At 39.2% G+C, this 12,607-nt stretch overlaps 1 protein-coding gene across 2 annotated transcripts in view; it reads left to right on the top strand.

Annotated features, from left to right (window-relative positions):
• LOC146478037 (5-oxoprolinase-like) overlaps positions 1-12,607 on the top strand; it is a 102,602-nt gene that overhangs the window by 67,237 nt on the left and 22,758 nt on the right. For both annotated transcript variants that reach the window (XM_085112726.1, XM_085112727.1), the window contains exons 22-36: positions 180-243; positions 338-391; positions 559-608; positions 904-940; positions 1,734-1,844; positions 2,295-2,396; positions 2,930-3,011; positions 3,757-3,849; positions 4,616-4,725; positions 6,100-6,174; positions 6,607-6,663; positions 7,906-7,995; positions 8,929-9,063; positions 10,053-10,202; positions 11,064-11,138. In XM_085112726.1, the coding sequence (XP_084968852.1) occupies positions 180-243; positions 338-391; positions 559-608; positions 904-940; positions 1,734-1,844; positions 2,295-2,396; positions 2,930-3,011; positions 3,757-3,849; positions 4,616-4,725; positions 6,100-6,174; positions 6,607-6,663; positions 7,906-7,995; positions 8,929-9,063; positions 10,053-10,202; positions 11,064-11,138 (1,285 nt within the window). The remainder of the gene's footprint in view (positions 1-179; positions 244-337; positions 392-558; positions 609-903; positions 941-1,733; positions 1,845-2,294; positions 2,397-2,929; positions 3,012-3,756; positions 3,850-4,615; positions 4,726-6,099; positions 6,175-6,606; positions 6,664-7,905; positions 7,996-8,928; positions 9,064-10,052; positions 10,203-11,063; positions 11,139-12,607) is intronic.

Raw genomic sequence — 12,607 nt, 5'->3', positions numbered from 1 at the left:
TTAACGTGTACAGTGATTATCAGTGGTGTGTTTGGAGATCATACTACATAACACATCTTTATAACTGGTAACGTCTCTCATTGTTTCCGACCACCCTGAAAACTACCATGGTGAGAGGAACCTCTTGGCTTGTCAACACGACTTTAACAGTAATGTAACATCGTTTTGTTATTTAACAGCACAATCCTTGTGGAACCACAGTGTATAGCGTCTATTACGAAGTCTGGAGATATCAGAATTGAGGTTGGTTGCTTTTCAAATGATCTTGCTTTGCTTAACCAACAATTGGAGATAGTCTTCCGAGTTGTACAACATAAAATTGATTATTTCTTTGCAGATTGGAAAGAACAAAGATAAAAAACAGGTTTCCACAGATCTGGATGCTATACAAGTAAGAGAGGAATATTACAATATTTACGTGTCATTAAGTTGATGAAACACAAAATGATGATGATTCTGTGTAGTTGTTTAGCTAGCTCTTGGATGTGAATGTCTTTTGACCTTGGTCTGTCACCATCCTCATCATTACAGTCATCTTGTTTCCTCTTGCTTTTGCAGCTTTCCATATTCTCACATCGTTTCATGAGCATAACCGACCAAATGGGAAGGTAAAATAATATGAATCATATTGCAAATTGACTTTGACTTTTTCTCCCAATCTTTAACAGACGCCGCCAGGGGATGAAGTATCTGGCTTGATAAAATATTAAGGTCTAAATACACACTGTAATCTTCCAAAGGTGGAAGAGAGGACATAACAGAGGGGAAGGCTTATTTCAAAATGTAACTCTCAAAAGGGGAGATTATCAGAAAGCAGGGAGGTTAGAAAGAGAAGGTGTAATTGAACTTTTACAATAGTTAAGGTTTTGTAACATGTTTAAATACTTTTTCATCATTGTACAGGGTTCTTCAAAGAACAGCAATTTCCACTAACATCAAGGTATTATTTACCTATTATTTAAAAGTGCTCATTTAGCAGAATTCAGAAATATTGGAAATTTAAAGTTTTTTTTTACGTCTAAGAAGTAAATGATCATGCTTCCAATAAGAAAGATACTTGAAACAAGCTCGGGCAGTTGATAATTATCGATGAAGACTTTTGTATACATCAGTGTTGGTCTCTGTCCAGTTGGTGAAATACTCATGCAGGATATATTCCAGCCTTGTCCCCAGTTTTCCGTGGTGCGGTGTCAAAAGTGACATCGTGGTTGGTCCCAACTCCCTGATAATATAATCATCTCAGTTAGCTCGATAAGCACATTGAGTCCTGGGAATGAGTCTTTTAGCAGCTTACAGGTAGTGTTTCCTAGCTGTGTGTTGACAAGTTTTTAAGAAAAAATTGACCTTAACCCGGTCATTGACAAATGCAGAAGCAGTGTTTGTATTAGGGGAGTTATAAATATGGAATAAGCATGTATGCCAGGTTCCATTATACTTTGAAAGGTATTTGGAACATTATGAAGACCACCTAGCATTACACTAATCACCTCATAGGATGCATAATTCATGTGCTCTATTTAAGAGGAAAATCATTCAGTGTGGGATAATATATACAAAGGGCAAGGCTTATCCAGTAACTCTGTGGTGTTTTATTACAAAAGATGTTCAAATAGGTGTTTACATGTTGGCTTGGTATGGGCATTGCTCAACTTCAGATACAATTTCAAAGTAAGAGTCGTTTACAACATCATTTTCAGTATTACAAAATAACCATTTTTGTTTCTGTTGTAAAGGAAAGGCTAGATTTCTCCTGTGCAATGTTTGGACCCACTGGTGGGCTTGTAGCAAATGGTCCTCACGTACCAATGCATCTCGGATCAATGCAAGAAACAGTGAAATATCAGGTAACTTACAATGCAGGCTTACTATCTTACATAATCCGTCGAATTTTTTCACTTGCCTTTGATTACTTGAAATTTGGCACACAAAGCTATATAACCTAACTAAGACTGAAACATATCCAATAACACTCCCCAATTGAAAGCGTCAAGATGGAAGACTGTTCTGCTGAGTTTTGTTCCAATTACAGAAACAAAACATCAGTATACTTGGCAAAAGGAAAAATATTTCCAGGATAAAAACACCCTTAGTTTAACGTGGACGTGATCTGTTCCTTGAGGCTCATAGTTTTCTTGGACCTTCTCTCAAGGAAAAACAATTTACTTCTCAGACCAGGTAATGTTTGCGGGCAACTATCCCTGCACGTCTTATGGCATACGTCATCTTACGTTGTCAACTCTTGTGAAAATATAGTGGTATTGATCACAGAGACAAATCCACCAATTCATTTTTAGATTGAGCAGTTAGGTGACAGTTTGAAAGAAGGGGATGTCTTACTAAGTAACCACCCGAGTGCTGGAGGGACACATCTGCCAGATCTTACTGTCATCACCCCGGTAGGTAATAATAATAGTGTTGATGATGAGGACGATGATGATGATGATAATGATGATGATGATGATGATGATGACGTTGATAACCACTTTATTCAGTTTCAAGGATTTAGCGTTTTTGCTAACTGGGGAAACTTAACTGTTGCCTTTATTTTGTCGTTTTAGTCGTGAATCATTTAAGTAATCACACCGATCACTAAAATAAAAACGACAATATAACAGTGTTACATTCTCATGATGTCTGCAGCAACTTTATTCAGTGTCAAAACGAAGATTTAGCATTGCTGCTAAAAGGGACACTTACGTTTTATCATCTTGTTGCATCTAATTTGTCTTCGTGATTATGAAACATTCGGTTAAGCACACTTATCAATAGAATGAAGAAGATAGCACCAAGTGTTGCAGGAGATCTTGAAGCCTCTGTATCATTTTCATGTATCATCTTCTTACTCATCAAGGCAACAAGCATATACTTGTAAATAGTTAGATCACTAATTTAAAACAGACACCGAAGTTCACGAATGACCTTGTTTTAGGTCTTTTACCCTGGACAACCCAGTCCTGTCTTTTTTGTGGCAAGTCGAGGTCATCATGCCGATGTTGGAGGAATAGCACCTGGTTAGTATTCAGTATTTCATGAAAAGAAAAATATCTGATATCCCAGTGAGAGCTGACCCCATGACCCTCTGTACACTGATCGAACGGTCTCAGCACTGAGCTACTGGGAGGTCACGTGCCCCTGATCAAATACAAATGTATCCCGACCGGGATACAATTCCGCAGTTATTGCCCTCTCAGTTGTTTGTTTGTTTGTTTGCTTGTTTTGCTGTGATTGTTGAAAGGGAAGTCTAAATATATAACAAAGCACTTAATCTATGGTCCCTCGGGAAACTACTGTAGTTAGTTTTGTTTTCCCTCGAGTCCTGACTCTGATCTCGGGAAAACAAAACCAGCTGTTTCCCTTGGTATCATAGATTAAGTGTATATTGTTTGCTAACAGTAGACTGGTCATCTGACAGCAGTCGACAAACTTGGCTTAGTAATTACGTAAATGTGGCGTTGAGTAGAGAAAAGCAATGACTGGGTATCCTGTGAAAGGATACAATCATTAGAAGGCGTGAGTCATCATTCCTTGAACTTTACACCCCAAGGATGAAACCATTCCTGGGTTATTTATGGTTCTAATTCCGTCTTAATAATCTACTAATGTGATCATTAATTAAAAGCCGTTAAGAAGTATGATGCCATGTATTTTTCAATATTTTTGCAAAATGAAAAATTTTAGTTCATTCGTTTTGAATTTAAATTTGAATTTAAACACCACTAGGACTTGACCTAAAATAGGATCTGTCTTATTTTCCAGGCTCAATGCCACCAAATTCACACAGTATCGTTGATGAGGGTGCTGTCTTTATGTCTTTTAAACTGGTAGACGGTGGGATTTTCCAGGAAGAAGGTAATTGTAATATATGTAGGCATTAAAAAAATTAACCACAATACCTTATGACCAATTCTAAACTTGAAAATGTCGACCCAACCTACTTATGTTGGTATTCCATTTCTATCTTGGTCATCCACAGACGAAAACATTTCCAAAGTTTCTATTCACGTTTGGGCATACAAAGTTTTAGGAAAAATAGATGATGCTGTCCCTTAAATTGTTGCAGACATTTAGATGGAGGTTGTATAGCAGTAACGGAGTATGAAAATACGGCAAACCCCGAAGGCTTATTTAGAACCAGACTATAAAGAGGGGGGTGGGCGCTTTGCAGAGGGGGTGGCTTAAAAGCTTTTCAGTTTATGCAAAACCCGAACCAAGTTTCCAAAATTCTGATGGCACAGAGTTACAACTTCTGAATATGAAAATGTTACGTACAACAAGGAGTTAGGTTTTTTGTGCAGCCGCTCTTGGAACTGTCGAACGGCCTTCCATCTCACATGCACAAGTCCACTTCCAATGGGACATCCAAGAATCGGTTAGCTTTTAGTAACGTTTAATTGGTTTTATCGAAGCCATTAAAAGTTGTTTTCATCTTCAGTTGTGATTTATTATGTTTTCTATTTAGTTATTAATATTTTAAAATGCCTGATACTGCAATTGTAAAGCAGATTGATCTTCTAGAGGCACTCTTCAATGCACTCGCTGAATCTTTTCGTTGATGATGGATTTTCACGGTCAATTATCGAATGTATATTTATTTATTTATTTATTTATTTGTTAGTTCTGAAGGAAAAGCTCCTGGCGCCCGCCCAGTATCGTGGTTGTAGCGGCAGTCGTAACATACAGGACAACATCTCCGATCTCAAAGCACAGGTGGCTGCTAATCACAAGGTATATTTCAAATTGTAAAGTCTAAAGGAGATGGATTAGGTTAGGCACACGAGCCACAAGTTCTCCACACCGTCGGAGCGTTACCAGGTTTCTGTAGCGTGAAGCGACTAGAAGGATTGCTATTAGTGCCCTCTGTATGGGATGCTAAGCCATCAAAAGGCTTCCCCCTGCAATTCATGTTAAGGTACCATATGGTCACCCACATAACCCTAACCCTATCTAACCCTTACCCTAACCCTCCATATAGTCACCTTTATCTTACCATGCATGATGTCGCTTGCATCCAACTAAACTCTCGGGTGTGGAAATAAAAATGTGGTGTAAAGTTTCTTGACGGAAGAAACATTAGAACAGTACTAGGCATCAAGCCATCGAGCTTCAGATCTAGCATCCAACATGCTAATAACTTCACCACTGCGCTTTATTAAAAACTGAATCATTGCATAATGTAATTCCAGGTATTTGATTGGCTTAGCGGCCATGGTATATAAGCCATTTTTACATACCTAGACTTTGACTCAACAAAAGGAGCACTGTGATTGGTTGATTCTTGGTCACCTGTTAAATATAGACTTTCATCACCGGTTGCTTGAGCAAATGACTACTGGTATGGATGCGACCCCAGGCATGTTTAATCCGTTGTGTTAACCACAGACAGTATTGTTTTTTTTTTTGTCTTGTCCTTGTATGGCATGCCAGACATTGGTCAAACTCACTGAGATCAAAATTTGAGTTTTTTTCCGTAACTCGTAACTAGCCATAGCTTGACAAGCAAAGGGTTCCCTGTAGGAATGTCTTCGGGAATCTGCTTATACCTCGATCGGGTAAATTAGACTAGCAAGCAGCAGCTACTGAGTAATGATCAAAAGGGTTTACACTCATCCTTATTAAAGAGATTAACAGTTACGTTTACGACAAACTGTAGAAATGACCACGTGACCATGTTTACCCTACATTTGCCGCTCGCTGTTTTCAGTTTAGTTTAGTTTTACAATTTACTTGTTAAAAGTGGTTGATTTTGGAAATGTTATTTATTTACGTAATTTATTACTGACTGCTGTTCCCCTTATCTCCGCCCGCCTCGACTAGCACCTGCTATTTGCGGGCGGAAATGTTTTGCTATGTAAATAACTGTTCTTAATAATAATAAAGGTTACAGGTTTTTTAAAGTTTCTCAGTAAAACTGAGTAGTTTTGCGTTTGCATCAAAGGCCAGAATTATTTTGCACTATTCTCATCAGATCTGTGTACTAACTTTTTCAAGAAAACATGGGCACGAATCTCACGTTTGCCGTTTGCCATAATCGAGGTTCTAAATCACTCCAACGACTCAACACCTAATTTTCAATGCACAACGTTTAAATTTACTCCCCAGGGAATCAAGCTGATAAACTCTTTGATAGATGAGTACAGTCTTCCTGTTGTACACGCATATATGGAATACATTCAGGTACTTAAAGAGTTTTTTACTAGTGAAACCTTGTGTCCAAAGGAGAGTAGGGCTGCTTACCATTTACATGGAAAACCCGGAAATTGCAATTGGAAAATCAAATGGTACGCATCATTCCATTTGGAGTACTTCTGAAATTATGGACTTCTGGTCAAATTGATGCATTTTTATTACTCTTTTTGGGATTTACAGCTGATGTTCATACATTTTGTATGTTATCTATCTTCTGTTAAGACAAGCTAAATCATTTCGTATTTATGCCGAAAATTTCCATCCGTGTGGTTGGCGGAATTGGTAAGCACCCTAGTTGTTCTAAATCACATTACAGAACCCAAGAAGATGCTTAGCGTAATGTTTGAGTGTTCCAGCAGTGTGAGAAGGCTTTTTAAATTGTCACTCTAGTTAACCACTGCATTGCATTTTTTCTTTCAGCAAAATGCAGAATTGGCAGTGAGGGAAATGTTAACTGAGATTTCCCAGAAAACCAAGGTATGACATTGGATAAGTTTTCCTGTCTTGTAATATGTACAGCGAACATACGGCCAGTGTCATCATTAGGCCAACCAGAGGCCTATTGGCTCTTAGAACAAAGAGTTACTTTAGAAAACAAAATTAGCTTTCAGAATCCAAAAAATAAATTTAAAGCGTTACAAGCCTTTTATTCCTTCGCGGAATCTTTTTCAATCTTTTTCTCAGCCAAGTAATATTTTTATTTTTATTTTATTTTATTTTATTTTATTTTTCACGTATTAACGCTAAGTTGTCATTTTATCTCGGGTTACAAAAGTTGTGAATGTTTCTAATGAACAGTGTGACTGTTCATGGCGTGACATCTTCATCTTTGGTTTCCGATCAAATCGTTTCTTAGTGAAATTCATCATAGGGACTCTTTTTCGGCATCAGATTGGAATTTGGAAACATTGATTTTGCGTAGGGACGAATAACGGAGAACCTGGAGTGTACACTCTCTCCTCCGCAGAGGTTCGATCGGATGGGGGTGTTATGCATATCCGCTGAACGAAGTGAGTGCATGTACAAAAGCTGAAAGAGTCACTAGCAATTTTACGCGTGCACTCACTTTCCTCAGTGGATTCTCCCATGTGGAAAGCCCTTGAGCCTCTGCGGAGGAGAGAGGAGTTTACAAAAATCAGTTGTTTTAATGGGCGCGGCCAAAAAACATTTCTGGTCGGAATCTCCGAAATTGACTCAGTGGTTGCAAATGGAGCAAACGTCTTTAGTGGGACCAAACCGATCTATTCAGTTTTGGATTGGAAAAGGAATCAGAGGGGTATAGGAAATGGAAATTTGCCATATTGAACGGCCAATTCCGACCAGACCGCCCAAAACAGTGGTCTACCTCGAAAGGTGGAGTGTAATCTTCAAGACGTTCTGGTTGGACCAAACCATTCCATTCAGTTGGCGTGCGTTTCTCAAACTATCGAAAAGTTTTCGGACCCGAAAAACTATTTTTTATACATAAAATTCAAAACCAAAAATTCAAGTTTTGATAACTTTGCAAGTATGAACATTTTAAGTTTTCCAAGATTAAGAGACACATTGAGTTAGTTTGTACGAAAAATAATTGGTTATCTGTATAAAAGGGATACGAAAATTACCTTTCGCGACCTGTGAGTTATATTTTAAATTTCGATGTGTATGTTTGGGAGCAAAAGAGTTAAGGAGAGTAAAAACAATGCATTCTCTGTTTCTCCCTGATTATACTTAACGTAGAAACGAACAGGAAAGTCAGTATTGCAAGGTGTGGATCACATGGACGATGGAACCCCGATCAATCTGACAGTTTTTATTGATGAAGACAAGGTATCAAACGCTTCTAACTTGCATGTTATATTAAATGGACAGTGTTCAGGCTAAATATGGATTACATCTGGCTAGGAACTTGCTTTATTGTCTTGAAATCTGAAGACAACAAAATTGCCAAAAGCTATGAAAGGAAAGTGATTTCTGGACTCTCCGTTTCAAAATCAAATTCGTTGAACTGTAACCCTTAACAAACTTATTTGGTGGCAATGGGCAAAATAGTTTGTGCGATACTTTCTTTTCACATCTAAAGGCACTTCACAGGTAATTTTGAGAATAAGACCGGATGTCAGCTTTGAAAGCGTCCCATGGAGCTTCAATTAGTCCACCGTTGAAGTCATCACAACCACCCAACCTATAAACAAGTTTTAAAATAACAGTGAAAATGTTTACAGTGAGAGTTAGTTACATTCCCCCTCCTTCTTGCCAAACACCTTCTTAATAAGACCATAGTTAATTGAGGGACTGGTTATGAAACTTTGCCATGAAAACAATGGTGCTCCAGTTTATGTTGGAAGGGCCGCGACCGTGCACAATCCTTTGTTTTAACTGTTCACACCATAGTTGAATATCTTAGCAGGAACGTTTCTATTGGTCAGTTGCTCCAACACATTTCAAAATCTATTGTAGTTTGTGCACGGTCAAGGCCAAAAACGCTAACAAAAACATATAACAAAGGAGTTTGTCAAGCTTCATAACCATTGCCTTTTATTAACTATGATAAGACACTAGAGTCAGGCAGTAAACTACCAAACCACGCCCTCTCCCCCTCCTTGCCAATCAACCTCTCTGCAACGTCTCTGCAGACTCTCTACTCTCCACGTAAATCTGAATTTGGTATTTGTACATCAAAGTGAATAGTCTAACCAATCAAAATTATATCGTTCTACGAAATCCCCCGTCACAACAAATGCCGTGTGTTTTTGTTTGCAGGGCGATGCAGTGTTTGATTTTACAGGAACAGGTTACGAGTCCCATGGCAACTGTAATGCCCCACGTGCCGTTGCCCTTTCTGCTCTCATCTACTGTTTACGCAGCATGGTTAAACATGACATTCCCCTCAATCAGGTACAGTTAGTATTTTACGACTGCGAAAATAGAGAGAAACTTGCACGTAAACCTCAGGGTAACAGCATTCCTAGAGCTCTCCCTGGTTTTTCAGTAGTATGAAGCAGCTCGGAGCATATTCCACCCCCCCCCCCCCCCCCTCCTTCCTTCTCTGGTTAAGATACTATTCCATCGCAGGGTTACCCCAAGTAGCATGCCGCCTGGACACATTTATACACCTGTGTGGAGAAAGTCAATGTGGAATTAAGTTCATTTTCGAAGGAAGCAAGTCAGTGAAAACAACGGTAGAGGATCGGCTCAAACAACCAACCTTTAGATACGACGCGCTAACCACTACTCCTCTTTAGAGTTTGATAATACATCTCCAGTGTGTTATTTCATTAGAGGTGGATTTCTAAGCAAAGAGAAAGTAAATGACAGTTAATATATGAAAATTCATACTTTTGAACTGCGGAAGAAAGATATTCAGGCTTGAACTGAATTCGAACCCATGACCTCTGCGATACCGCTGCAGTGCTCTACCAACTGAGCTATCAACCCATCTGGGAGTTGGTCATTTTGTGAATTCGTACTTTACCCGTAGAGGTGATGAGATGAAAGTGAATATATGAAAATTCACACATTTGAACTGCTTTGAACTGTTTCGAAAAGCTTTTCATTTTTTTTTAAACAACATATTATCTGAAAGAGACGGCACTTTCCATTTACAACGTCTCGCGATTCTTCTTGACAAGAGATTCCAAATGGGAGTAATGACAAATGGCTCGACTGAATTTTCTGATGTTTCTTTCGCATCGGGAATAGAGGAGTACCTTTGGAGGTAGCCTCAAAATTTTGGATAGAATTTCCGATGTTTTTGTGATCCGTTTAATTTCCAACCGAGATCTCCGTAGCTTTCATGGCTTCATGCAGATGGTAAAATTCTCAGTGTTTACTTATTGCTTATTCCTTGTTTCTCGCCGTGTTGCTGTGATTCGTGTTTCTTGTAGGGATGTCTTGTACCAGTCAAACTTCACATTCCTCCTGGAAGCCTCTTGGATCCATCATCGTCTGCAGCAGTTGTTGGTGGCAGTGTGCTGACTACACAAAGGATTGTGGATGTTGTTCTGAAAGCTTTTGGTGCCTGTGCTGCCTCACAGGTGAAATACTTTTAACATCATCTTGCATCCGCACAGGAAGCCGAGGAAGAAGCAACCTAATTCCCTGGCCGAATCTTTTCGGACAGTAGCCTTATGGGGGGCTGGTCGAGACATGGTATCACTTGTTCCTCTTTTCTGTTAGAGACTGCAACAGCCATCAAATATACAGTCCTGGCCAATTGCTTTTGGGCTTCTCAGCAGTTTTCTAGGTTTATTGTTGTTTTTTGTTGCCTCAGCAATAATGTCTTCACCCGGCCTCTCTTCAATATTGAGCATTAACACTTGTGGGCATCAGAGGCATTGATACCGACTTCTTTGCTTATCAACATCGTAAATGCTCGATAATCCCTAGTAATAATGATGGGGATGACGATGTTGTCATGGCAGGAGCCCATCAAGATGGGCTCCTGTCAAAATGATGATGTTGATGATGATGATGATGACGTGATCAACAAAACATCTTCCTCATGTCCTCTTCTAGCTTAAAATTTACCGTCTACTTTTATTTTACAACAATGACTTTAATTTATGAAACAACTTCTGAGAGAGCAGCCTCTCCTTCTTGTCTTCTTTTTGTCTCCTCTCCTCTCTCTCTCCTGTAATCATCTTTTTTTTTTCTTTTTTCCCAGTTTTCCATATTGTCTCTGGAGTTAACGCGCCCTTGACAAACCTTGTTTATTTAACCTTTTAACCCCTAATGTCAAAGAACAAATTCTCCTATCTTGCCCCCATACTTTCCTTATAAAAGTGCTGGGGAGAAGTTATTAAAATATCAAGAAAATTCACCTTCGGTGATCATATCATTAATTCTCACGATCTAGACGGTATTGCTATTAACGCCACTATGTGTTGTTGTTTCAGGGCTGTATGAATAACATCACATTTGGCGATGAAGGATGTGGGTATTACGAAACTGTAGCAGGTGGAGCAGGAGCAGTAAGTAATTTATCTTATTTTTAATTTAATTTATTTTAATGGTTGAACTTGACTTTGGGCGATTAAGGAAGGTCTATTTTCTTCAGTCTGACGTGGGAGGATATCAAGAAGTCAATTCGAGATCGATAACTCGACGGTTTTGAAATTTAACGCCTTGTGAACAAAGCGGACGAATTCTACAGGTTAACACGGGATAGAGCCGATCGAAAGTGGCCAACAAAAGTTTGAATTTTCCTGAGAGCCGTAAGCACGTGCAAAGTTAACAGGTTAGCATATTTATTAACCATTTTAGGTCAGTTGTAGTTAAATTTTCGTTTCTTTTACCAATAATAGGAAAATTTTCCGGCTTGATAGTTAAAGCCGTCTTTTAACTGTTTATCTAGCATGTCGAAAAATAGCCGCTATTCTCTGGTATGCACGTAACACTGAAAGCGGCTATAAGCTGCATGTTGCAAAAGACGAACCTAAGAAACGGACTCGAATGGGATTTGAAGCCGTGAGCTCACGATGTCCCTGGGGCTCCATTGGCGTGAACTACTCACCAGCCCATGGGCTCCTGACAACGAATTTACTAATTTCCTCAACAACATTAAAGTGCCACTACGATCAAAATTTTGCATCCCTTTTTTTCTTCAGCTTTGGAAGGTAGAAGTGATAAATACTTACCACGCCAAATTTTACATCGAAATTCCAACGGGAAGACCAGTTATTTTAAACGCGAAGTTCAGCTTCGCTGTGCCGCCATTACTCGAACGACAAATGGCCGTGAACTACATAGAGAGCTGGATCTAGTTGCACCGACAGGAATATGACGTCATACGCGCACAACAACATGGCCCGCTTTCGAATGTTCGATATCGCTGAAAGAAGCCACTTCTTTTTATTTTAGTGGCTCAAGGGCCGTCTTTACAACGCACACGTATTGTGGGCACCCGAAAGAAACCTAATGGTGGTTGTTTGAACATTTATGGTTCTGAAATACGTCAAAAGGGGGTAATTTCTTCAGACAAATCGTCTTTTTGTACATCGCACCGAAGTACTAAAGACATATCCTCTCGACGACTTCGACAGCTGCTTCGTGGGAAACTCAAACGCAAGGACTGCCATACAATACTACTGCCTCGATGCTCACTTTTCCAGGGTAAAGCGAGGGACTCAGATAACTGATCGGAAATGAACTGTTTTCGTGAATGCATGCAATGAAAGCAAGTGGCGCGGAGTGGTGGTGTGTATGTTTTGTTTATAGCTCATTGTAATGCTTTGTTTGTCTAGTGTTTATTACGTCTACTTCCTATAAGTGTCATGCTTTGGTAAAATAAAAGTGCATAGATACTCCATTTTATTAACAAATAATAATAATAATTGCTTGTGGTATGATATTGACAATCAACTGCCTCGAGTTTTTCGAATGCTCTCTTCCTACAAAGCACCCAACACATTTCTGAGACTTGTACGCCGACTGTAGAATA

The sequence above is a fragment of the Pavona decussata genome, unplaced genomic scaffold (assembly GCF_977016875.1).
Source record: "Pavona decussata unplaced genomic scaffold, jaPavDecu1.1 SCAFFOLD_67, whole genome shotgun sequence".
NCBI classification, from domain to species: Eukaryota; Metazoa; Cnidaria; class Anthozoa; order Scleractinia; family Agariciidae; genus Pavona; species Pavona decussata.
This window is presented reverse-complemented; position numbering and strand designations above follow the sequence as displayed.